Source organism: Sorex araneus, chromosome 9 (genome assembly GCF_027595985.1).
Source record: "Sorex araneus isolate mSorAra2 chromosome 9, mSorAra2.pri, whole genome shotgun sequence".
Taxonomy (NCBI): domain Eukaryota; kingdom Metazoa; phylum Chordata; class Mammalia; order Eulipotyphla; family Soricidae; genus Sorex; species Sorex araneus.
In genome coordinates this window covers 64232989-64257415 of record NC_073310.1, presented here as the reverse complement: position 1 = coordinate 64257415, position 24427 = coordinate 64232989, and the positions used below count along the sequence as shown (strand labels likewise).

General features: G+C 64.9%; 1 protein-coding gene across 6 annotated transcripts in view; it reads right to left on the bottom strand.

The window, feature by feature from the left end:
- Positions 1 to 24427, bottom strand: part of FRMD4A (FERM domain containing 4A) — a 202948-nt gene that overhangs the window by 27400 nt on the left and 151121 nt on the right. For all 6 annotated transcript variants that reach the window (XM_055146651.1, XM_055146649.1, XM_055146652.1 and 3 more), the window contains exons 9-14: positions 23633 to 23698; positions 22939 to 22996; positions 20307 to 20393; positions 8370 to 8446; positions 2527 to 2665; positions 466 to 607 (exon numbers count right to left, since the gene is read on the bottom strand). In XM_055146651.1, coding sequence (XP_055002626.1) covers positions 466 to 607; positions 2527 to 2665; positions 8370 to 8446; positions 20307 to 20393; positions 22939 to 22996; positions 23633 to 23698 — 569 coding nt within the window. The remainder of the gene's footprint in view (positions 1 to 465; positions 608 to 2526; positions 2666 to 8369; positions 8447 to 20306; positions 20394 to 22938; positions 22997 to 23632; positions 23699 to 24427) is intronic.

Below are 24427 nucleotides of genomic sequence, written 5' to 3'. Positions count from 1 at the left end.
CGACGAGGGTTCCTTTGCTTCGCCTTCTAGCCCCCCTAGATCAGTTCCCTTACGGGGGTATGTGACCCCAAGTCCAGCCCACCCCGCCACAGCACCTGCCCCGCTTTGCGGCTCTGGGAGCTGCTTGGACCCCCTGGGGCGCTGGATACACGGAGGTCTGGGGACCAGAGCCAGCTGCCCCCAGGGGCACCGTCCATGGCTCAGCAAACTCCGGCCCCCTCGCCACTCCACAGGGCCGGTCGTCCACGGGGGCCGCACGCCGGAGGGGCCTTACTGCTCCCCGCCGTTCCGAGCCCTGTCGCCCGCCCTGGGGCCCCGTGATGGAGGAAGGGGCCACAGTGATGGAGGACATCGCCCGGCCACAGAGAAGAAGGGCCGAGTGCCACGGAGTCAGCGCCACGCCCGGGTGAGGGGGCTGGGGTGGCGCAGGGGGCCCGCCCCGCCCGCCCGCCGGCGCCCGCTCACCCGAGGACAGGAGGCTCCCGCTGCTGCCGCTGATGATCTTGCCTTTGCTGCCCATGTTGGCCAGCTTGGACGTCTTCAGCGTGCCCGTCTCGGTGAGGTCGATGGCGATCTCGCTCAGGCTCCGCGCCGCGTGGATCTTGGACTGGGGGATGGGCAGGCGGGTGAGCGGGGGTGACGTGGCCCGGGCTGGGGGCTGCCTCCCCCGGTCCCTGAGCTCTGGGACCCTTCTTTCGGCCCCCCTCCTGGCCCCTGTTGTCCACACTGGCAGTGGACAGAGATTCTGGCCACCCTGCAGGCCCTGATGTCAGGGAGCTGGCGGACCGCAGGAGCAACGGGGAGGCCCTTACTCTGGCTGGTCCCCCCACAAGGCCTCTGTCTGAGCCCCTGGTGACCCTGCCGTGGTCACCGGAGGCCACACTCCTGGTCTCTGCTCAGGTCCCAGCATGGACACCTGCCAGGGGGCCTGGGAGCCCTGGAGAGGGCAATGGAGAGGGAGGTTGGTCCATACAGTGACATGTGTGCCCATGTGCATGTGTATGTGTGGGTATGTGCACAAGTGTGTTTGCGTATCAGTGCATGTGTGAATGTGCATGTGTGTGCATGCATATGTACATGTATATGTATGCATACATGTGTTTGCATCTGTACATGTGTGCATGCGTGTACATGTGTGTTTACATGCATGTACATATGCGTGTTTGCATGTGTATGCACATGTGTGTTTGTGTGTGCGTGTTTGTTTGCTGGAGAAGCCTTATTGCTGCTCCCTGCCATTCCGAGCCCGTGTCGCCAGCCCCGGGGCCCAATGATGGATAAAGGGACCATGGAACCTAAGTGTGTGCGTGTGTGTCCAGGAGGGAGGGAGGCTGCTGGAGGGAGGGTGGCGGGCACACTGGCCCTGAAGGCAGATGCGCGGGTGCCAGGTGAGTGCCCGGCTCCCGGCTCTGACTCAGCCACCCGACGGCACTTGCTGTGATAAGCATCAGTCCGGAGCCGTGCTGGGCCCTTCCGAGCACGGCTGGTCCTGCCGAAGGCGAGGCGGGGGCCGGTACACCAGCCCGCGTGGCTGTTTAGAATTACCTGGGAGCTTTTATCTGCGGACTGTGGGCCTCACTAGCCCACCCAGGGCCACCCCCCACCGAAGCCCTCAGCCTTCCGCCAAGAACATTCCAGAAACAGCAGGTGTCGTGGCCGAATTCCTAAGGGATGAGCCTGACTCCAGGAGGAATTCGAGGATGTCTGATCTCCGAGGGGCCTCAGAGGAGGTGGAAGCAGGGCTGGAGCGGGAAGCGGACGCGGGGGCCAGTGGGCCGGGAGGGCGCGTGTGCTGTGCTCGGGGAGGATGCCAGCACACACCAGGGAGGCGCTTCTGGGCCAGCGGGCGCCACGGCGGGCACTGCGACCCTCCCCAGCGGACACTTCAGTGGGCCCCGAGGCCCTCACCACCCCTGCAGGCTGCAGAGCGGCGGCTGCGGGAGATGCAAGTGCCCAAGCCGCCGCGGGCATCCCAGAGCGGGCATCCAGCACCCGGACCAGGACTGTCCTGACTGCGGTGGCCACGCGGCTTGTCCTCGTGGGAGAGGTGCCGCCGTGCCACTGGCCCAGAGGAGCCCCCAGGGGGTGACGCTGGCCGCAGCCCCCGGGAAGGTACCGCAGGGCGGCAGGTGTGGAGGGCGGCTCTGTGTCCCGGGGGGCTGCCTGGGGCTCCGGCTGGGTGGGCGCCTTCCCAGCCCCGGGGAAGCAGAACAAGGTGGGGCAGTGGTTATTTTCCCTCCTGCCGCACGTTTCCAGTTTTACATTCTTAAAAACCGGGGCTGCCGGTGGGAGAGGCCGAGAGCAGTTACCCGGGCGGGGAGCTGGGGGCTGAAGTGCTCGCCCCGCTCTTCTGCCTCTCAGAAGGCAAACGATACGCCGCTGTCCAAACACTCCCCGGGGCTGGCTGCTCTCTGGCACAGCGGGAATCCTTCGGGCGGCCCACCAGTGGGGAGCTGAAGGACCGGGGCTGGCACACCTGCTGGCCTGTGTGGCCCCTCCCGGCCCCGGGCCCGGGCCCCGCCCTACCTTACTTTGCTTCCTGTCCAGATAGAACTGGTGCTGGCTGATGGCCATGGCCCAGATGGACTTGATGAGGGCCGGACACGCGTACCACGTGTGCACCGCGATGCCGCTGTGCCCGAACGTCCTCCTGGTCACCGAGGCCCTGGGGAGCAAGGCCGGGGTCAGCCGCGGAGGAAAGCTCTGGTGCGTGGGCGCAGGTGTGCTGACGGGCACACACTCCCCACACAGCCCCCACACGTGGGAACACAAAGAGGAACACGCCCCACACATGCACACATACCTACACAGACATACAGGCATATGCACACAGACAGGTCCATTCCCCGGACATGCTCACACACATGTGCACACACTACACACGCACACACACATATACACTACCCACATACACATGCAGACATACCACACACAGGCACACACCACACACCTGCATGTACGCATATACGCACAGGCTCACACCACAACCCACACAGCCCTGCTCTCCCTGGCGCTCCCCCCGCCGCACTGTCCCCTCTCTCCCCTGGCCCCCCGGCCGGCTGCCCCCTCTGTCCCCCGGCCCCATCTCAACGTCTAAATAAGCACAACGCTTTCCTCTCGGGGTCTGCCCCTCTCTCCATAAGCAGAGTCCAGCAGGGCCGCCCAGCCCTGTCCACTGCCCAGCGCCCCCCTTCGGAGAGCCTGAAGTCGTCCCGCTGCCCGCCAGCAGAGTCCTCCTCCCGTCAGCACACACTCACGCTGTGTCTCGCCGCGGGCTGCCGAGACTATGCTAATCTGTCGGGTTACGGACACTTTAGGGTCCAGGATTTGCCAAGCAGCCGCTTTGTGTGGGGTAAGAGGGTCATTCTAGGGCACTCGAGGCCCTGGCTCCTGGCACGGGGCCAATACAAACTTCAGAAACCGGAAAGGCCTTGGACAATGTCCATTATTAGCCGGCAATGCTGCCCGAGGTGCGGGCAGAGCAAACTCCTAAGGCCACAGGCCCGGCGACGGCGGCATCAGCCGGACTCAAGACATCTCCTGTTCTCCGACTCGGGCGCCCAAACTCGCTTATGCAGCTTATCTGCCTCCCCCCTTCAGAAACAAATCACTCAGCATCCGCAGAGGAAATCTATCTTCCAGCGAACAGACAGAAAGTATCTCCCGCCCCCATCGCACACACCCTGGGCTAAGACACACCCGGGCCACGCCCAAGGCTCCGACCAGACCCCTCCCTGGTAACTCAGGAGAGTCGGGGCCCTTCCTGGGAAGCACTGAGCCCAGGCCGAGCTCCCTGGCAGAGCTGGGTACCAGTTTCAGGTTGACATGCATGAGAAATGAGAGGGAGGGGAGAAAGGGGGGATGGGGGACTCTGATGCTGCACTCCCCCCAATTTAAGGGGGAGTCAGGGGAGATAGTGCAGCCGGAGAGGGGATCAGGGTTAAAAACAAAGGGGGGTTAAAAACAGTTCAGTGCGTAGGGTCTAGCCTTGCACGCAGCCAACCGTCACCCAAGTCCTGCCAGGAGTGATTCCTGAGCACAGAGCCAGGAGGAAGCGGCTGGGTGTGGCCCGCCCAATTAAAACAAGCAAACAGTCATGGAAGGTGATGAGACTCTGAGTGAGGAGTCTGTGCCACGGGACGGGGCCAGAGAACTGAGAGGCTGGAGAGATAGTACAGCAAGGAGGGCGTTTGCCTTGCATGTGAGTTCGACCCCTGGCATCCCATACGGTCCCCTGAGCACCGCCAGGAGTGATCCCTGAGTGCAGAGGCAGGAGTAACCCCTGAGCACCGCCAGGAGTGATCCCTGAGTGCAGAGCCAGGAATAACCCCTGAGCACCGCCAGGAGTGATCCCTGAGTGCAGAGGCAGGAGTAACCCCTGAGCACCGCCAGGAGTGATCCCTGAGTGCAGAGGCAGGAGTAACCCCTGAGCATTGCCAGGTGTGGCAACAAAACAAAAACCACAGCAAGAACAAACCAGAAGGTGTAAACGGGTGCATCTGGCCTGGAGGGGCACTGCGGGAGGCTGGGCTGTGTCTGTGTAAAGCAGAAGCAAGGTGTGTGCCCTTGAGACACGGAACTTGGAAGAGGCCGGGAGAGTCTCACAGCGGCAAATAATGGAAATCACCCCTCAAAGGACCATCAACAGCCCCTTCTGCTGGACTGACGCGCAAACACATGCAACAGTTCCATCTTGTTTCCTCCTGGGCCTCCCCAGGGGCCACTGCAGCCACCATGCCCAGGGGGAGGTGCCCTGGCCGCCATGCGGGGGGGGGGGGGGGGAGGTGCCCTGGCCGCCATGCGGGGGGGGGGGGAGGTGCCCTGGCCGCCATGCGGGGGGGGGGGGGGGGAAGGGTGCCCTGGCCGCCATGTTGGGGGGAGGGTGCCCTGGCCGCCATGTTGGGGGGAGGGTGCCCTGGCCGCCATGCGCGGGGGGGGGGGAAGGGTGCCCTGGCCGCCATGCGGGGGGGGGGGGGGGAGGTGCCCTGGCCGCCATGCGGGGGGGGGGGGGGAGGTGCCCTGGCCGCCATGCGGGGGGGGGGGGGGAGGTGCCCTGGCCGCCATGCGGGGGGGGGGGGAGGTGCCCTGGCCGCCATGCGGGGGGGGGGGGGAGGTGCCCTCCCTGGCCGCCATGCGGGGGGGGGGGGGGGGAAGGGTGCCCTGGCCGCCATGTTGGGGGGAGGGTGCCCTGGCCGCCATGTTGGGGGGAGGGTGCCCTGGCCGCCATGCGGGGGGGGGGAAGGGTGCCCTGGCCGCCATGTTGGGGGGAGGGTGCCCTGGCCGCCATGACGGGGGGGTGGGGGAGGGTGCCCTGGCCACCATGTTGGGGGGAGGGTGCCCTGGCCGCCATGCGGGGGGGGGGGGAAGGGTGCCCTGGCCGCCATGTTGGGGGGAGGGTGCCCTGGCCGCCATGCGGGGGGGGGGGGTGCCCTGGCCGCCATGCCCGGGCTGGGCTCCGGGGGAGCTTGTCTCTCCACCCGCACCTCCCTCGGGCTCTCGCTGCCCCACACGGCGACTGCCAGGCCCAGGGGCAGCGTGGGGGATGCAGGCATGGGGGCCCATTCCGCTGCTGGCCTTGGTGGTGCTCCCGGCACCTGCGGGCCTGTCTTCAGCTGGACGCGCCCACTGTGTCTGCGGATTAGAGGCCTCTCCCAGGGCTCAGGCGCGGCCACGCGGGGGGCATGGACGCCCCCTGCTGAGGGCCAATCGGGAGCCGGTCCCTTCTGGCTGGCCTGTCCTGCAAGGAGCCTTTCTCTGGGGAGGGGCCATTCCTGGCTCTGCAGGGGGAGCCTCTCCTCCCCTCTCTCCCTGCGCCCCCACCCCTCCCGGCCCCTCCTCGCAGGGCCCTGCCGGCCAGTCTGGCTCCAGGGGCCCTCGGCTGGCGCTTGGTGCCCATCAAGTGCCACCCACCGCGTTCCGCCCATCCGTGCCCTCGGGTGCTCTCCGGCAGGAGCCCCCATTTCAGACGGTGCCTATGAGTGGTGCCCTCGGACCCCCCTCCTCGTCCCCCGGCCTCAGCCCTCGGCTGTGCTAACGCCTTATCCAGTACCAGCACCGCGCCCGACTAAGGGCTACTCTACACGCTGGAGACTGGTCACTTCTGCTGGACGAGTGAGCCTGGAGCCTCCCCTGGACCCAAGGACCCTGGGGACGAGGAGGAATTTCACGCTGAATTGCAGACAGGCGGTGACTCCAGAGAGGAAATTCACATGCCCACACATGCTTGCACACACACATGCTTGCAGGTAACGCACACATATGAGCACATGTGCTCACACACACATGAACACATGGCATAGTACACATCTGAGGACAGGTGTTTATAGACTCATGCACACATGAACATATGCACTCACATGTGCTCACACACATGAACACACGTGCTCACATGAACACACAGAATTGCACACGTCTGAGCACAGGTGTTTATAGATTCATGCACACATAAACACATGAAAATATATACTCACATGTGCTCTCACACGTGAACATATGTGCTCACACACATAAACACATGTACTCACACATGAACACACAGCATTTGCACACGTCTGAGCAAGGTGTTTATAGATTCATACATACATAAACACACAAAACATACACTCACTTGTGCTTGCACACATTGAACACAGTGCTCAAGCACATGAACACATGTGCTTGCAGACATGAACACACGCATTTCATACATGAGCACAAGTGTTTATACTCATGCATAGATAAACACATGACAACAAGTACTCACGTGTGCTCGCACACATGAACACACGTGCTCGCACACACATGCAGAGCCCTGGAGTCTGAGGTGCCAGTCTGCGTTCGAGCTCTCACCCGACCCCCAGCAGAGGCTGTTTCACACTCACTTGGCTACACTCCTTCCCTCTCGATTTCCAGGGAAAAGCGACACTCAGCCTCCGTGGAAACCTGCCTCCCCTAAGCGCAGAGGCTACTACACTCGCCCGCCCCTGCAGGCCGAGCCCCTCCGCACCTGCCTCTCGGCGTCACTCCCGCCACCCGCCGGAGAGAGCGGGGCTTCCCTGGGGCCTCTCTGCAGGCAGAGGGGCTGTTCTCTGCTGATCACGGGCAGGGAACCCCCCACGTCACGTGCAGCTGCGGGCTGGAACAAGGGGGGCCCGGAGGTCTGGCTCCTCCCGGCCTGGGCTCTCCCCGACTCCTTCCCCGTGCCCCCCAACCTCGCCGTGTGAAGCTCGGGCTCTCACGAGTGATGCATGAGGTGTCACTCCAGCTTCCAGGCGACCTGCCTCAGCTCCGCTGCCGAGAAGTCAGCAGACAAAGAGACGGGGCCGGCCGGGCCCAGCACACCCCCACCCCGAGCCTTCCAGACCCACGGACGGGCGGGCAGACGGCCTTCCCGCTCTGGGCAAGCCAGCACGGCACGCAGCTCTGACCCCTCAAACCCATGCTGGGGAGCCACCCCCCTGGCCAGGGCCCTTCGCAGGGCCCCCTGGGCCCCGTGCCGGCCCCAGACTGCAGACAGGGCCCTGACAGGCGTCTGCCCAGGCTTCTGGGGCAGAAGCGCCCCCCAACGGCCCAGCCCCTGCCCCTGCACTTGGGGTTTCTCACACTGTTCCCGCTGCAGCCCGCCCTGTGGGCCGGCTCTGCACAGCTGCCCGGAACACGGGGACTCGGGCCGTGGGACCTCTCCAGTCCCCGCACCCCGAGCCCATGCACTCCTCGGCAAGCAACCCAACCCGCACGCTGACAGGACCGGCTGCCCGCCAACCAGCCGCCCCGCTGCCCGCCAAAACGTACAGGAACAATGACAGCTCCCCCAGCCCCCAGGAGCAGAATCAGGAGCAGGAGGGGTAGGCAGCAGCGAGCACACACACACACACACACCCTACACCATACACACACAGCACACACATACCCCCCACACACCATACACACACAGCACACACACACACACATATCCCCCACACCATACACACACCACACACACATACCCCCACACACGCATACCACACACACACAACACACACACCACACATACCCCCCATACGCATACCACACACACACCACACACCACACATACCCCCCATACGCATACCACACACACACCATACACCACACATACCCCCCACACAATACACACACACAGCACACACATACACCCCCCACACCATACACACACCACACACACATACCCCCACACATCATACACACACACCACACACACATACACGTATACCACACACACAACACACACACCACACATACCCCCCCCACACCATACACACACACCACACATACCCCCCCACACCATACACACACACCACACATACCCCCCCCACACAGCACACACAAACACACACACACACCCCAGCTGCCCAAGAACTTGCCCAGCTTACCGGCGTGGGTCATGCACCTCCACGGAAAACTTCTTCTCTCTGAAATACAGGTTCTCCAGCTGTCTCCATTGGAAGATCTGGGCAGAAAGAGGCGGGCTACGGTCAGGCGGGCGGAGAGGGAGACCCCACTCCGAGAGATGGTAGTTTCCTCCTGAGCAGAGACCCGGAGCCGCTGGCGCCTTCTCAGCCTTGTCCCGCGTGCACACGCACGCACACACACACGCACACGCACCCCACGGCTTCCCACTTCCAAAGCGGCAACGTGGGTGTGGATTTCCCTGCAGTTTTCTTATCGGGAACAAAACAAGTCCTTGGGCGGTGGAGGGTCCCGCCTTCGCTGGATTCCCCCAGCCCGCACGACCAACCTCTCCCTGGGCGGAGAGCTGCCGGGAGCAGGGGCCCAGGGCGCGGAGGTGCCTGCCGGGGGCAGCGGCCGGCCGAGACTGCAGCTACCCGGGCTTCCTCCCCTCCAGCGCCGAGCTGGGAAGGCGGTCAAATTCCCAGCCTCCCCCGGGACTCCACTTCCTGCCCGCTAATGTGCAAAGCTCTGACTGGCCCGGGAGGGGGGGGGCAGGCGGGCGGGGAAGCTGCTCGCCAGCGGCAGGGCGGGGCGCTCTGACCTCCTGGCTGGGGGGTGCGGGGTGCAGGCAGTGCCAGATAACAATGCGCGCCTGTCCGCCTGCCCAGCTCCTTCCCGTAGCACAGAGAGCCCAGAGCAGGGGGCAAGCTGCCCCATGCCGGCACTTGGGAAAGGGGGCGCGGGGAAGGGCACCGCCCCCCGGAGTCCCCCAGGCCCCACCCCCACCGCCACATTCCTCTGGCAGCCCAGTGACCCCCTGAGCTCGGAAGTGACCGTAGCACTTGGAGCCATCGCAGCTGCAGCCGGCCCAGCGCGGGCGGGGGGGGGGGGGGGGTTCCTGTCACCGACGCGCCAGAAAGTTAACTTAACCCTCGGGACATGTCGGAGGAGTTCACGGGCTGTCCTGGCTCCGCGTCTACTCTGCGGCCAGCGTCCACGCGCATGGACAGCCTCTCCTTCTAGAGCCTTCCACGGCGGCTGGATTTACAGCCCCCCCCCCCCCAGCCGCCCAAGTTCACAGCCAGAATCCAGCACCCCGACCCCGGGGGTCGCGCCTCTCGCCGGCCACTGCCAGACCCTCTGGGGGTTCCCAGCCCTCCCCCGGCCAGCTCTGTCCTCCAGGAAAGGGGGTCCGTCCCCCTGGCCAGCGCAGTGCGGGGAGATGCTGCCCCGCTGGGCTCCTCACGACACCCCCAGAGCAGCATCTCCCCTTCTCTCCAGAGCCAGCATCTCCCCGGGGCGAGCACAGGACCAGGCGGGTGGGTGAGCGGGTGGGTGGGGCCACAGAGCAAGGCGCATCCATCCTCTCCTTCTGGAGCCTTCCGCTGGGGCTGGATTTGCTGCCGGGAAGGTGAAAGCCAGAGTCTGGGTCCCTGAGCACCCCAGTGGGTCAAGGAGCAGAGCAGAAACCCCTCCTGTCCCCTCCAGAGGACCCTGCGGGGCCCAGGACCCAGATTCTCAACTCTGAACCCCAGAGCTGCAGGGCGTGACCCGTCCCACCCCCCACCCAACCCCACCTTCCAAGCTGCGGGAGCTCAGGCCCCCCCCTCCCGGATGCCCAGTTTCTCCATCTGTCAATCAGGCGCCCCCCCCACTCCCGCTAGGTGCTGCCCCACAGCCCGGGGGCTCAGCCCAGGGGGGTTTAGAGCTTCTGGTGAGAACTCCCCTGACACCCCGCTCCCGGGCCTGGCCTTGGGGACGCAGGAATCTGCTGCTCCAGCTTTCAGGAGTGGGGAGGATCAGTCCCGGCCGTGCTCCCTTCCCTTGAGGAAATGGGGGACGGGCAGCAGGCGGGTGCTCCTGGGGGGGTCTCAGCCCCCGCATGGGCTGCAGACAGGGCAGGAGGCTGAGCTGGTCTGCGGGCTGAGAATTCTCATCCGTACAGGGTGGGGCCGAGGTGGGGTGTCCACGACTATGTGGGTCTCCGTGCTCCCAGGAATGGTGCTCCCAGGAATAATGCTATCAGGGCTGGTGCTCCTGAGGCTGGTGCTCTCAGGAATGGTGCCCTTGGGGCTGGTGACCCCAGGAATAATACTATCAGGGTTGATGCTCCCAGAGCTGGTGCTCCTGAGGCCAGTGCTCCCAGGAATGGTGCTCCCGGGGCCGGAGCTCCCAGGGCTGGTGCTCCGGGGCTGTGCCCAGCCTTAGTTGGGAATGAAAGACTGGAGGGTGGTGGCGGGGGCTGAGCAGGGGCCCAGGTGCTGGTGCAAGGACACTGTCCTCACCGGGGGCAGCTGCGGTGGGGGAGCCGGGAGGGCAGCAGTGGACACGGGCTGCTGGCCCCTAAATGTGTGCCGACGCCGGCACTGTGCACACACGGGCGTCAGACCTCAGTCCTCGGGCGCAGCTCTGACCCAGGCCTGGGTCCACGCCCTGGGAACCTCCCTGAGCACCTGGACAGAAAGCTCCGGGCACACACGTCGCCGGCGTCGGGGCTGGTGCCCTGGTTGGCGCTCTGGGCCGGCGGCTAATTACAAGCCAAGCTCCGCAGCTATCAATCATTTATTAGGGGATGCCTAATAACTTATTAATTAACGCCTATTAAAGCAGGGCCCCTCTGATGCACTCCTCTGGGCACCTCTGCAAGGCTCTGCAAACCTCCTCTTTGATCCCTGCCACCGCTGCCCGGAGCCAGGGGCACTTTCCCGGGCGCCCCGCGGTGAGGGCAGGAAGCTGCCGGCCGCCCAGAGAGCTGCACGGGCTCTGGCGAGTAGCCAGCCTTGCCCGGACCAGCTCTGCCCCACCAGCAAGCCGGACGCGTGGCACCATGGTGCGGGGGCCCTTCCTTCCCGCCCTCAGCCGAGCACCGAGCATGGAGTCTTTCTTCATGAGTCCTGCGTTATCTGGTTCTGGAGATGGAACTGGGGGATCTCACGTGCCGCGAGAGACGAGCTGTGAACGGTCTCACTTATCAGGGTCAGAGAGTAACACGGGGAGGGAACACGGATTCCAAGGGGGCAAAGCCTGGCCCTGAAGAGACCCGGGAGGAGGGGGGGAGGGTGGGCAGGAGCCCAGAGGGGCAGGCCAGGGGGCCGGGCCCAGGGGGAGTGGAGATGTGTGTCTGCATCCACGGAAACCACAGGGTCAGCAAGACCGAAGCAGGGGACCGGAGGCCCAAGGCCACTCTTTAGAGGGCCAGGAGGCAGGCTGGGGGGAGCCGAGGACGCAGGTGGGGGGGCAGGTCGGGGACGTTTTCTGCCTGGGACTGGAACGGACATATCTGTGAATCGTGATGCCCAAATACGCCACCTGGAAAGTGAAGGGAATCAGTGTGGCCCGGATCCTCTGGCCTTCTCTAAGGACGTCCAGCGTCTGAGCTGTCACCAAGGCCCCGCCCCTGGGGCTGCACCTCGCACTCCGGGCTTACCCGGAAGTGAACAGGCAGTGGGGAGACGCCACGGCGGGGGGGGGGGGGGGGCGTTTCCTTGAGACCCTACCCAGCACCAACACGGGGCCCACGGCTGGGACGGGACCTTTGCCTTTCTTTTTTTCTTTTTGGGTCACACCTGGCGATGCTCAGGGGTCACTCCTGGCTCTGCACTCAGGAATCACTCCTGGCAGTGCTCAGGGGACCATATGGGATGCTGGGAGTCGAACCCGGGTCGGCCGAGTGCAAGGCAAACGCCCTCCCCGCTGTACTGCCGCTCCAGCCCAGCGTCTGTCTTTCTGAGCTAGAGCTACTATGTCCCGTGTCTGTGCCTCCATGTCCCCATGTGTGAGGCTGGGGGGCAGGCTGGGGCTCCGCCCACTCACCCAGCAGGACCTGCTCCTGGCCCCTCAGGCGGGCGGCCGGACCCCACAGCCGAGGGCAGGCGCCCAGAGTGTGACTTGTCCTGAGAGAGGACTTGGGGGGCGACCAGAAGGGTCCCCTGGAGCCAGTGCTCACCCAGGGGGCCCGGTGGGGGCAGGGCTGCGTGCACCCCCGAGGCCACAGAACGGCCGGCCGTTAGTGGAGAAGCTCACTTGGGGGCTCTGGGCCTGACGGGGACAGCAGGGAGCCCGTCACCCGCTGTCCCCCACTTCCCCGGGCACTGCAGAGCTAGGCCCTGGGGCCAGGGCTGCCCTCCTGGACGTCTGTTCCGGGCTCTGCCCAGGCAGGAAGTGACCCTGGACCTGTCCACGCGGCAGCGCGAGGCCCCGCGAGCAGTGGGCAGGACACGCACTCAGGGCCTGCCTTCATCCCGGGGCGCCCCGCCGGCCCCCAGCTCTGGCCCCTTCTGCAAACAGCCTTTCCGGGGCTGCCGGGGGGAAGGAGGGATTCCTACTCGGTGAATTCCATGAAAACGGGAGCACTGCAGGGAGAAGCCAGGGTGCCGGGCGGCTCTGTGCTGGGGATGACGCTAGAAGCAGGTGGCGGGGCGCTGCCAACTGTCGGAGGGCTGCTCTGTGTGTTACGCAGCCCTGCCCTCACCTGCTTTGCTCGGGAGAACAGAAGCGAGGCCCGGGGCCCAGGCAGCGCCCAGCCCGCCAGGTGAGGCGTCTCTCGGTCCCACCTATGCCCACAGCCCGCCGAGCTGTAGCTGGGAGCACAGACACGCACAGAGCAGAGGGCACGCATGGCCCAGGAACCAGCCTCGCCGCTCAGCTTCAGCTTTAGAGGTGTAGAGGTGTGTGTGTGTGTGTGTGTGTGTGTGTGTGTGTGTGTGTGTGTGTGTGTGAGAGAGAGAGAGAGAGAGAGAGAGAGAGACAGACAGACAGACAGACAGAGAGAGACGGAGACAGAGACAGAGACAGAGAGACAGAGAGGGAGAGGAGGCAGAGACAGAGAGAGAGAAATCAAACCCGGGCTGATGGGAGAGAGCACGCGGGGTGTAAGGTGCTGCCTTGCATGTGACTGACCCCCGTTCAGTCCCTGGCACCCCAGACAGTCCCCTGGGGACCGCCACGAACGCTTCCTGGGCACAGAGGCAGGAATGAGCCCTGGGTCTCTCCAGGCATGGTCCAACCCCAGCCACCCACCAAGTTATCTAAGGGGCTGACTCCTGCGCCTCAGGTAACCTGATTACTCCTCGATGGTGCTCAGATGATCAACGTCGCTTCTCCAGCTTTCATGCCAAAGGCCCTGGGATCAGTCTCTGCCCGGCTCAGTCTCCTTCCCTGCCCAGGACCAGGGATGGCGTGCGTGTGCGTGTGCGTGTGCGTGTGTGTGTGTGTGTGTGTGTGTGCACGCATGTGTGCGTGCATGTGCGTGTGGTGGGGGAGGGGTCCGAGGGGGCTCTCAGGAGCATGCTCACCACTGTGGTCTTGGAGTAAGGGTGGGGTCCCGAGGACTGACACCCTTCCATCCTTCCCCTCCCCTGGGGTCCCACCGAAGGTGGGGGCTGGGAGCGTCTGGAGCTGGCGTGGGCGGGGCGGGAGCCTGAGGAAGAAGGTCGCCCAGTCGCCCAAGGAGCCCGAAATGCGGGGACCTGGTGCTGATCCTGCGGGGAAGCCAGCCTGCGAGGGGCGAGGGCAGTGCGCTAGGGTGGCACGTGGCACCGCCAGTGAGGCTGGGCGCCGGCTCCTTCTCAGGGACCGTCCCTCTGCTCTCACAGCACCCTGCCGGGAGGGTCCAGGGACCCCCGCGGGGAGAGGAGCGGGGGAGGGGCGAGGACCCCGGGCTCCCAGGGCTTAGCAAGGGCTCTGCTGTGGAAGCCAGAAAGCCCCCATCTGTTCCCGCGACCAGGGGGTCCCTGGCTCCTGGGGGCGGGCAGAGGCGGGGACCGCCCCAGCACGTGGTTCTGATTTACTTCTTTCAGCTGCAACCGAGGTCGGTCAGCGGCCGCCGGGCTGTGGGAACCTTCCCGGCCGGTAATTAGGAGCACAGCGGGCTCTGCTGGCCCCGGGCCCTCCTGGCCTGTTTATGTGCCTGTGTGAAGACCCGGCTGAAGCGCTGGCCGGAGCACAGGGCGTGTGCAGCGGGCAGAGCCCCCGGCCGGCCCGGGGGTGCGCTGGGCATCTGGCTTTCTCCTGCCTCGGGCCGGCCTCGCCATGGACCCCGTCCCGCACGAGGCTGCCTCTCAGCACCCGGGACCCCAGTCTCACGCCTCAGGCTCTTCGTGGGGGGGGCCCAGCAAGGGGTCGTCCTGTAGGACTGGGCTGGAACTGGGGCGCCTGGACCCCCTTCCACATGGCTGACGGGGCAGAATGGCCCAGCCGCACCCCCCACCCAGCCCCTCCGCCTGGCACCTCCACCTGGATCTGCCCCTTTTTCTGTTTTTATCTGTTTGGGGGCCGTGCCCAGAGGCGCTCTGGGGGCTCCCAGTGTTTGGGGGACTGCAGATCGCGCACCCCCAGGCTGCTGAGCTCTCTCTGCCCCCTGACACTCCGTCCTGGGCTCCGCATCTCTGCAGAGAAACCCTGGCCAGCCGCCCGCACGGGGGCACGCTCCCGCCCCTGCCCCCAAACGCCACCCCCCTCAGCGCTGTCCAAACGGGAGGGGGGCACGGACAGGGGGCGGCCTCACAGGGGGACCGGCAGGATGAAGGCTGGTTGCCCTGGGCCTGTGGGAACCAAGGTCCCCCCGGTTCCCAGCCCCAGGGGCACGGAGAACACGCGTCCCCCTAACAAAGAGACGCTGTTTGCGCTCAGCCGTGCCGCTGTCTGGGCCGGGGGCAGAGGGATTGTAGCAATATTTGCTGGGTCAAGGGCAAAGGCACTTCTGTCTGGAACAGGGACGCTTTGAGAGGCAAAGGTGTCTGAGCAGAGAACTCAGACTCGCTCTCACCGGTAGGGGGGAGAGGGGGAGGGAGAGGGAGAGAGGGAGGGAGAGGGGGAAGGGGAAGAGAGGGAGAGAAAAAGGAGGAAGAAGAAAGGAAGAGAATAAGGAGAAGGAGAAGGAGAAGAGGGAGAGAGGGAGAGGGAGAGAGGGAGAGGGAGAGAGAGAGGGAGGGCGGGCAGGAGGGAGGGAGAGGAAGAAAGGGAGGGGAGGGAGAGGAAGAAAGGGAGGGGAGGGAGAGGGAGAGAGGGAGGGGGAGGAGGAGGAGGAGCAGGAGGAGGAGGAGGAGGAGGAGGAGGAGGAGAGCGGTATATTCACAGCCTTCCCGAATATACCAAATGCTTCCAAACGTTCCTTTTGACTGGAACCCACTGGGGAGCTTTTAAGATTCCTGCCGACTTTCTAAACTTCTGGTCACGTGGCCGAGGCCCAGGCGCTGTGGGTGGGGCCTGCTTCAGAGGCCCAGGGCGCCTTCTGGGCCGGAGCCCCTCCTGCGGGGACCAGCACCTCAAGATGTACTTTAGGCCTTTGCTTTTACTTTTATTTTTTTTTGGGGGGGCACACCTGGCAGGTTCAGGGGCTTACTCCAGCTGCGGCTCGTGGGCCGTTCCACACCTCCGCCAGCCTCCGCCCAGCCTCCGCCCAGCCTCCGCACAACCTCATCCAACACGCGCATCAGCCCTCGGGGCCACCCCTGAGCCCTCTGTGGCCAGTGGAGGGGCAAGAGGTGGGCTTACCGCTTCGGAAGGGTCGCGCTGCTTTAAAACCTAGAGTCCCGTGAGGATCAGAGACCCGCTGGGTGCGCCCCCCTCCCTGGGCGCAGGCCCAGGGTGGGACGAGGGCCGCCCCCACACACCCGTGCGGGAAAGGAGCAAATCTGCCGGCTGAGGCTGAGGGACCAGGCCGGGTGGGCGTCCAGGGGGAGTCGGCGAGAGAGCCAGAGCGTGGAAGGCCCCCCCAGTCCCCCCCGCAGGCCTGGGTCTGAGTCAGGGCCGGGAGGAAGCCGGGCGGGCGCACTCAGGCGGGAGGCGGCAGCCGCATAATTGAGCAGGCTGGCTGTGAGAGTGGGTTAATGGAACGTTTCCTGTAAATAGGATTGTCTCTTCCCGGCTCTCCATCTCAGTGCCAAAGTCTCAGCTCAGGCGAGGGGGCAGGGCGGGGAGTCCCAGAGGGCCCCGCCCCCGCTGCTGGAGCCCCCAGGAGCCCAAGGGAGCGAGCTGGCTGTGGACACAGATGACCATTGACTCCGGCTCCTGCCCATGGCCCCAGGGGACCTGCCTGGGGCAGCCCGTCACTGAGTAAGGGAAATCGCCGAGCCTGCACCAGCTTCCGGCCTCGCCAGGGAGCGGCGGCCCTGCGAGAGGGTCCCGCTGACCCCAACACTGTGGGGGAGCGGAGTCCCGTGCTCACCCCGTCCCCTGGGCTGACCTCCCTGAAGGGCCCGCGGGGCCTGGGCTTCTCCTGTCGGCCCCCGCGCGCCCCCATTCGGCAGCTGCTCTGTGGGTCTGCAGGGGGCTGTTGGGGCTTTGGCTCGGGGGCCCTGTCTGGAGTCCTCAGGGTTTCCGCCTGACCTGTGCGCAGGGGTCACTCCTGGCTGGGCTCAGGAGACCCTCTGGGACCCCGGGGATGGACCAGGCGTGGCCACACGCAAGGCAAGTGCCGTCCACCTACTGTCTTCCCGCCCGCCCGCAGCTCCTTGTGGGAAGGAGTTTGCAGGTCCCGGTGGCCATCCTGGCTCAGAGTCGGCAAGCGGCAGGACAGCAGGGAGGGCACTGGCCGTGCCCCCGGCTGGCCGGGTTCGATCCCCGGTACTCCGAGACCACCCGGAGTGGCCCCTGGGCACAGAGCTGGAGGAAGCCCTGAACTCTGCCTGGTGTGGCCCCAACAAAACCAAAAGCCAACAGAGGGTGGCCCCAGCCCCGCCCGCCCCGGCTCAGCCGTAACTGGGTCAGAGTCTGGGGCCTCTGCCCGGGCGGGCACCGGGGTGATGCCAGCTCCAGGTGCACATGCTGGCGCGGCGCCTACCCGGCGTGGCTGGGGGCCGGGGTGCGGCGCCTGCTGGCCTCAGAGCAGAGGGTGTGGCCCCTCCCCACCCCTCTTGGGCTCCGGGGCCGGGCCTGTGGACACTGCGGGCACGATCTCTGCCACCTCTGCCCAGCGTCGGAACGGAGGTGCGTGGGGGATGCCCGCGGCACGCAGGCCCTGCCCGAGTACCCGCTGACCCCGCCTTGTCCATCACCCTGACCTCGCCGCTGTGGCCGTCTGGCCCCTCTGAGTCCAGCTCGGGGCCAGCTCGGGGCGGGGGGTCTCTGCCCAGCAACGCCAGGTGGGGCCGGCTCTGCCCCAGGGGTACAGGAAGGAGCTTTCCGGAAGGCCACCCAGTTGCTGACGCAGAAGCCTGTCTTTCCTGGGACACACGTTGCACTTTTTCATTTGTTTTTGATTCTTTTGGCTTTTGGGCCACACCCGGTGATGCTCAGGGCTTACTCCTGGCTCTGCACTCAGGAATTACTCCCCAGCGGTGCTGGGGGACCATATGGATGCCAGGGATCGAACCCCAGTCAGCCGTGTGCAAGGCCAACACTACCCTGAAAACAGATTTCCTTCCTTAAAGGGGGCTCCCGGGAGGGGCTGGGAGAGAGCGCGGAGGTCAGAGGTCATTCCCGGCATGTGTCCCTCTGGGTTCAATCTCCAGCACCATCTAAGCACCACGAGGTGCAGCCCTGGGGGGGCTCAACGCCCGTCCCAAGACCCTGTGGCAAAGCCACAGCCCAGCTGGCCGAGAATCATCCGTGGGCCCAGACCTGCGTCCACTCGGGGACTCTATTCTCCACACGCCGGGCTCCTTGGGGACCTGCAGCTCAGTACCTGGACACCCCCGTCACGGTCAGGAGACCCCGCACCTCTGCCTGTGCACCCCACATCCCTGAGCCCATGCGAACATTGCACAGCTCAGGCCGCTGCAGGTCAGTCCTGATCCCTGCCCCCAGTCCAACACACACACACACACACACACACATGCGCACACACACACACATGCACACACATGCATATGCACACACGCACACTTGTACACACATGCACAGACACATAAGTGCACGCACATGCACGCACACACATGCACAGACGTGCACACACAGTACAGTCGATCACGGCCCCCTCCTTTGTCCCTGGGGCCGAGGGCCAGCCCAGTCGGGCGACTCCGCTGGGACCCTGTCCTCTTTGCAGTCCGCCAGCCCCGTCCAGTGACAAACAAGGCGCCAAACGTGTGAGGGCCCGGGCGGGCTGAAGGCGTCTGTCTCCGTCTGTCTCGCATGTGTGGACCCTGGATCCCTCCCCGACACGGATCCGGCCCCGCAGAGCAGGAGGGAGCCCTGAGCTGCCGGAGCCCGTGCTCGAGCCGGGAGCCTCTCGGCGAGGCCTGCTGGGCCCGGGGCTGCTGCCCGTCCGCCAGCCCAGACGTTCTGATCCGCAGTGCTTCCTGCCAGGTGTCCGCACATGCCACCCCCATGTCCACCTGCACGGCCGCTTCCTGGCTCTCCCCTGCCCCCAGGCTCCTCCCTCTTCAAGCCCACAGGAAGCTTCTGATTCACCAGCCCCACCAGCAGGCCGGGGTGTGTGTGTGTGTGTGTGTGTGTGTGTGTGTGAGTGTGTGTGTGTGTGAGTGTGTGTGTGAGTGTGTGTGTGTGTGAGTGTGTGTGTGAGTGTGTGTGTGTGTGTGTGTGTGTGTGTGTGTGTGTCCCTCTGCCGCTGTCCCGCAGGGACCAACGACCGTGAAGACAGGAAGGTGACGCGGCTGACTCGGCGCTGCCCAGGTCCGAGCGGGTCAGAACCGCAGGCTCCCGGGAGGCCGAGCAGCTGTTTCTCGCGGCAGCTCGGCCAGGGTGAAATCAACTCTGGCTCCTCCCGTCCGCGAGCGTGGGGAAGGGCGCCAAGAGGGTGAGCCCCACGCCAGGGGGCCCCCGCCCCAGCCACGGACAAGGGGAGGGAGGGGCCCCTCGGGGTCTGACGACCACTGGCAGCGTCTCCAGAGGGCACTGCCAGGGTGCTGCGGTGGCCACAGCAGCGGGCACCTGCTCGCGCGTCCTTCCCACGCGCGGCAGCACTGGCCGCGGGGTCTCACCGGGACCCTCCCAGCCCGCCATCGCTTCCGCCAGCGCCCGGGGCCGGGGGCTCCTGCAGCAGAGCCAGCTCGGCCCTCGGGCCCTGCCCGTCAGCTCAGGACGGCACTGGCCGGGGACGCGGACACAAGCCAGCGGGGTGACGCCAAGGCCCGCCCAGCCTCGCCTCTGCTTCCCGGGCCCGAGGCCCCTGCCAGAGCCTCTGAATGGCAGCGCCTGCCTCCGAGATCTTTTTTTTTTCCATTGTAATTTTTCAATTTGTTCTGGTCTGAGAAATGTGTGTGAGTGGAAGGCGGGGCAGGGCCGGGATCCTCGGCGCGTTCTGTTCCGCGTTTCCAGGGCTGGCGCGGGCTCTGCCCGCTCCCCTTTCTCCTTGGCAATCGACCTTATTCTTCCCAGACTTCGGGTCACCCCTAAGGAGCCGCAGGACGGGCGCCCTGCCGGCACTGCCCCTGTGCCAGCCTGTGGCCTCTCCTCCCGGCTCCCCACGGTGCCCCCAGCACCGACGCCACCCCCCACTGTGGACCACTCGGATTGCCCCGGGCCTCGAGGGACCCACCTGACCACGAGGAGAGGCGTGTGGGAGAGACGGTGCGGCGGGGACAGCGCCTGCGTGCAGGAGGCCAACCCAAGCTGGCACCCGGCACCCCAGATGTTCCCAGACCCCGCCAGGACTGACCCCTGAGCAGAGGCGGGAGTCAAGTCCTGAGCAGCCGAGGGGTGGCCCCGAGCCTTTCCCACGGATAATTAAAAAATAAAACAAGGAAATCAGGGATCCCCCGCCCCCCCCCCAAAAAAAAACAACATCCCTCCAAGCACGTGCTGGGCTGCGGGGAGGGGGTGGCGGACTCTTGTCTCCCACCCTGATAACAGCTGCGTTTCCTCGGAGGCGGGAGGGGAAGCGTCCCGCAGGCTGGGAAGGCAGCGGGGTTTCTGCAGAGTCATGCGCAGACACACAAATTCCAGTCCGAGGGGGCCCTGGGGGGCGCCGGTGACACGCAAGCCCGACCCCCCCTCTGCGCCCAGCCCTGAGCACTCACCTTCCGGGGCTTCACTTTGTCGTGGTGGTCGTACTGGAAGATGCCTTTGTAGCTCAGGCCCAGCCACCAGGGAATCCCCTGCTTGTCCTAGGGCACCACAGGGACGTGGGTAAGTGGGGGGTGGGGGACAGTGGAGAAACCCTCCCCCCCATTGACCGCAGATGAGCCGCTGGTCTCCCCGATGCAACACCACTTCCCCACTGTCTGCACTCCCAGGCGCCTACTGGGGGGCGGGGGGGGGGGCAGGCGACCAGCGACAGGAGCGGGACACCGGGGAGGCAGGGCTGGTCAGGAGGCTCAGGTCCCCGAGTCTCCCATCGCCTGAGTCCAGGTCGTAATCTGCACAACTCGGGCTGACAGCAGCTGCCGTGAGAGCCCGGACGGAAGGCGCTGTGGTGGCTGGCACAGGAGCTGGGCCTTCCCGGACCCGTCCTCAGAGGCACATCCAAGAGTACTAGCCCACACGGCCCCGCGGCAGAGGGCCTGAGAGCGCCAAACCGCACCTCAAATGCTGGTGAGGACCAAGTAGTTCAAAAGGTGCAACAGAGGGACCGAAGAGACAGCACAGCAGGGAGGCATTTGCCCTGAACACGGCCGACACGGGTTCGATCCCCAGCATCCCATATGGTCCCCCAAACACTGCCAGGAGTAATTCCTGAGTGCAGAGCCAGGAGGAACCCCTGAGCATTGCTAGGTGTGGCCCAAAAGCTACCAAAAAACACAACACAACAAAAACAAAACAAAAACCAAAATGTACACGGAGAGAAAGGAAGAAGAAGTCAGACGTGGAGTTTTGCAAAAGCGACTGGTAGCTAATGTCTTCGGGGCTGGAGTGAGAGCACAGTGGGGGCGGGGGGGCTTGCCTTGCCGTGGCCGACCCGGGATGGATCCCCGGCTCCGGCCGGGCTGATTCCCGAGTACAGACCAGGAGTGACGCCTGAGCATCACTGGTGTAGCCCCAAAGCAAACAAACAGAGTGTCCCCGTCAAAGCCCCAGCCTCGAGGGGCCCGCGGCTGGCGCTGCCCAGAGTGGCAAACCTCCCGCCGGAGGGCCAGCCCACATGCGCTGGACTCTCTCGCTCCTTCTCCGGGTAGGCGGAAGCCCTGGCTCCCACCCGCGCCCTGAGCCTCTGGCCGGCTGACATGCACAGCCTCTGCTTCGGGCCTCTAACCAGCCTGCCTCTGCAGGGCAGTTTGGAAGCAGAAGGGAAAGAGCAGCGGCTGGGCCCGGGCCAAGCAGGAAGGCTGGCGAAGACGCAGATTTCAGCAGGTCTAAGGCCTGCGTAGTGGCCCGGCCAGCGCGGGGTCCGGCGGGTTCCTGATCGATACGCCGACAGCGTCTGGTCTGCTCTGAGCCTAGGACACTAGGAGAGGGCGGTGGGGGGCTGGGGTGCCAGAGGCGTTTCCTCTGTCTCCCGTGATGGGCCACAGTGGGAGACGCAGCCCAGAACCCCACGCCCAGCACCTGGCTGCCGTGCTCGCGTGGGGGCCTGGGCCTCACTGCACCACGGGCCACTCCCACGGCTGAGGGACCCGATGGGCTCAGCAGCTGGCCGAGTTCCCCTCAGGGGAAGGTCCTGGGGGACAATGGCACAACGGACCATGTCTGAGCCCATCCTTGGGAACGAGCCCAAGTCCCCTCGGGGGTGCTGGCAGCCACGGAGTTCAGGGGCCACAGGGCAGGAGTCTGTCCTTCAAGAACGGGCCTTCTGAGGGACAGGAGAGGGGGAGGCCACCCCTGCCTGCTGACCACAGCTCGCGTTTGCACAGTGGCCGGCGGTGAATGGCCAGGGGGTGGGGTTCGAGTTTCTGTTGTGGGAAGTGCTTCCGGAGCCGTGAGGAAGAGTGAACCGCCACAGATGCTCCAAGATGAGCTACGGGCGGAGCAGGTCCCCGGGTGCCCATGACTTGTCCCGGGTGGGGGGGGGCCGTATTGTCCCCACCGGGAAAGCACCCGGCCCGGTAAGTGAGGCAACTCCCCGCCAACACTGGCTTGTGTCCACTGAGCACCCAGCGGGTTGGGGGCCCACAGGGAGCCCCGGTCTGCGCCGCTGGAAGGAAGCAGCTTATAGGCTGCCGGCAGCAGAACACGCGCCGAGGGCGTGCAAAGGGCCAGGCAGGACACGAGCAGAAAAGGAACAAGGGCGCGCGCTCGAGCCTGCGGAGCTAGACCCACGGGGAGGAAGCTGGGCACGTGAGCACTGGAGCAGGGTCGGGGAACGGAGAGCTGGCGGGTGGGAGCATCCGGACCCGGGACCTGCAGTGTGGACGCTGGCAGCTCCCCAACGCCTCACACGGGGGCCAGGGAAGGACAGAGCGGGGGCAGCAGGTGTGGGCAGCGGGGAGGCCGCATCCACGCCACACCCACTGGCTCACGGAGGCAGACCCCCGCCCCCGGCCTGCCGCGCACGCAGACCCTCAGCCTCGGTTCCACGTCTCCTCAAACGCTGTCCCCGAGGCACCCGGCACGAGGCCACGAGGACTGTCCCTTAAGGGCGTGGGCTTGACCCTGCCAGCCCACCGGAGGGACAGTGGGGAGAGGGAGTGAGTGCGTAGGCGCCCTTGTCCCTGGCCCCTGCCGCAGCCGCCCCGCCCCCCTTCAGCGGGTGGCTTGGAGCTGGGCTGCCCTTACCTTCACGGCGTAGTAGTGCACCCCGTAGGTAGGGAGAGACTCCACCACACTCATGTAGCTGCGGGGAGAAACACGGCACGGAGGGCGGTTACCACGTGCTCTGTGTGTGCATGCGTGTTTACACAGCGTGTGCGCACACGTGTCTACACATCTGTGTCTGTTCACACTCTGCATGCATGTATGTGCATGTGTGTGCATGTGTATTCACACTGTGTGTTCACACCGTGTACCTGAGCATGCACGTGTATGAATGTGTGTATATGTGTGCACGTGTTTACACTGTATGCATGTGTGTGCACACATATCTGTGTGTTCACTCTGCATTTTCACACTCTGTATGCATGTGTGTGCATGTGTATTCACACGTATGTACATGTGCATGCATGTGTATGAATGTTGTATACGTGTGCACATGTGTTGGTTCACACTGCATAATGTGTGTGCTTGTGTGCATGTGTGTTCACATTTGTGTGCACGTGCGTTCATGTTCTGTGCATGTATTATATGTGTGCACATCTGTATGCACGTGTGTTCATACTGTGTATGTGTGCGCACGCATGCCTGTTCTCAGGATTCTTCACTTGAAAATGTAACGGACTGATCTCCCCCTGGGGGTCCATCTCCCACAGGAACTGACCGTCGTGGACAGTGACCACGCTCTTTGTCTCACCACCCCGGGGGAGGGGCCACTTACTTGACAATTGCTTGACCGCGGGTCTGGCCGATCAGCTTCTTGTAATGCTCGATGACCCGGTCCTCACTAGGATCAAAGCACAGGTCTGTCATGACTGGCCCCGGGCCGTGGCCACCGTCTGCCCTGAAACAATGATTTGTGCTCCGGGGACATTTCCAAGTCCAGCTGCAGTGAGAGTGCTCGGGGCCTGGATTTAATGGGGAACAACAACAAACCCTCCCTGGGGACCCCCTTTCCCTCTCTCCAGACTTGAGATGAACGAGCAGACTCGTCCCCCTGCAGGGTGGCAGCCAGGGAGGCGGGGAGGAGGCTGGGAGCACCCCTGTCAGAGGGGAGGGGCCGGGACCAGGGACCCCGCGAGGGCCCGGCTCTGCTGGCGGCCCCCTTTCGCCCGAGAAATGCAGCCCCGGCCGGTGCTGCCGGAAACTCCTGGGGTTCATTCCGCGGTGGAACTGGAATGGAATCCTGGACACTGCAGTCAGAAACCTTAAACGGGACCAGATTTTCATGGGTCCCCGCCCCCGGTCAGTAACGTGATACCACAGGGACCCAGTTTAAGAACTCGGGTGGACCTTCAGCTGAGAAGGCCTTGCACGCAGGGCCCACCAAACGCGCCTCCAATGTCTGACTGTGGCACGTTTCCTGGGTAGAACGACGGGCTTGCGGACAGACTTCCTGGGGCAAAGGGGGTTACAAGGGGAAAAGCTTGCGAGTCCTTGGTCTGCGCTACTGGCTGGTTTGAATTTTACTGGGCTTGGGAGACAGGGCACCTGGCCTCAGGACATACGCCAGGCC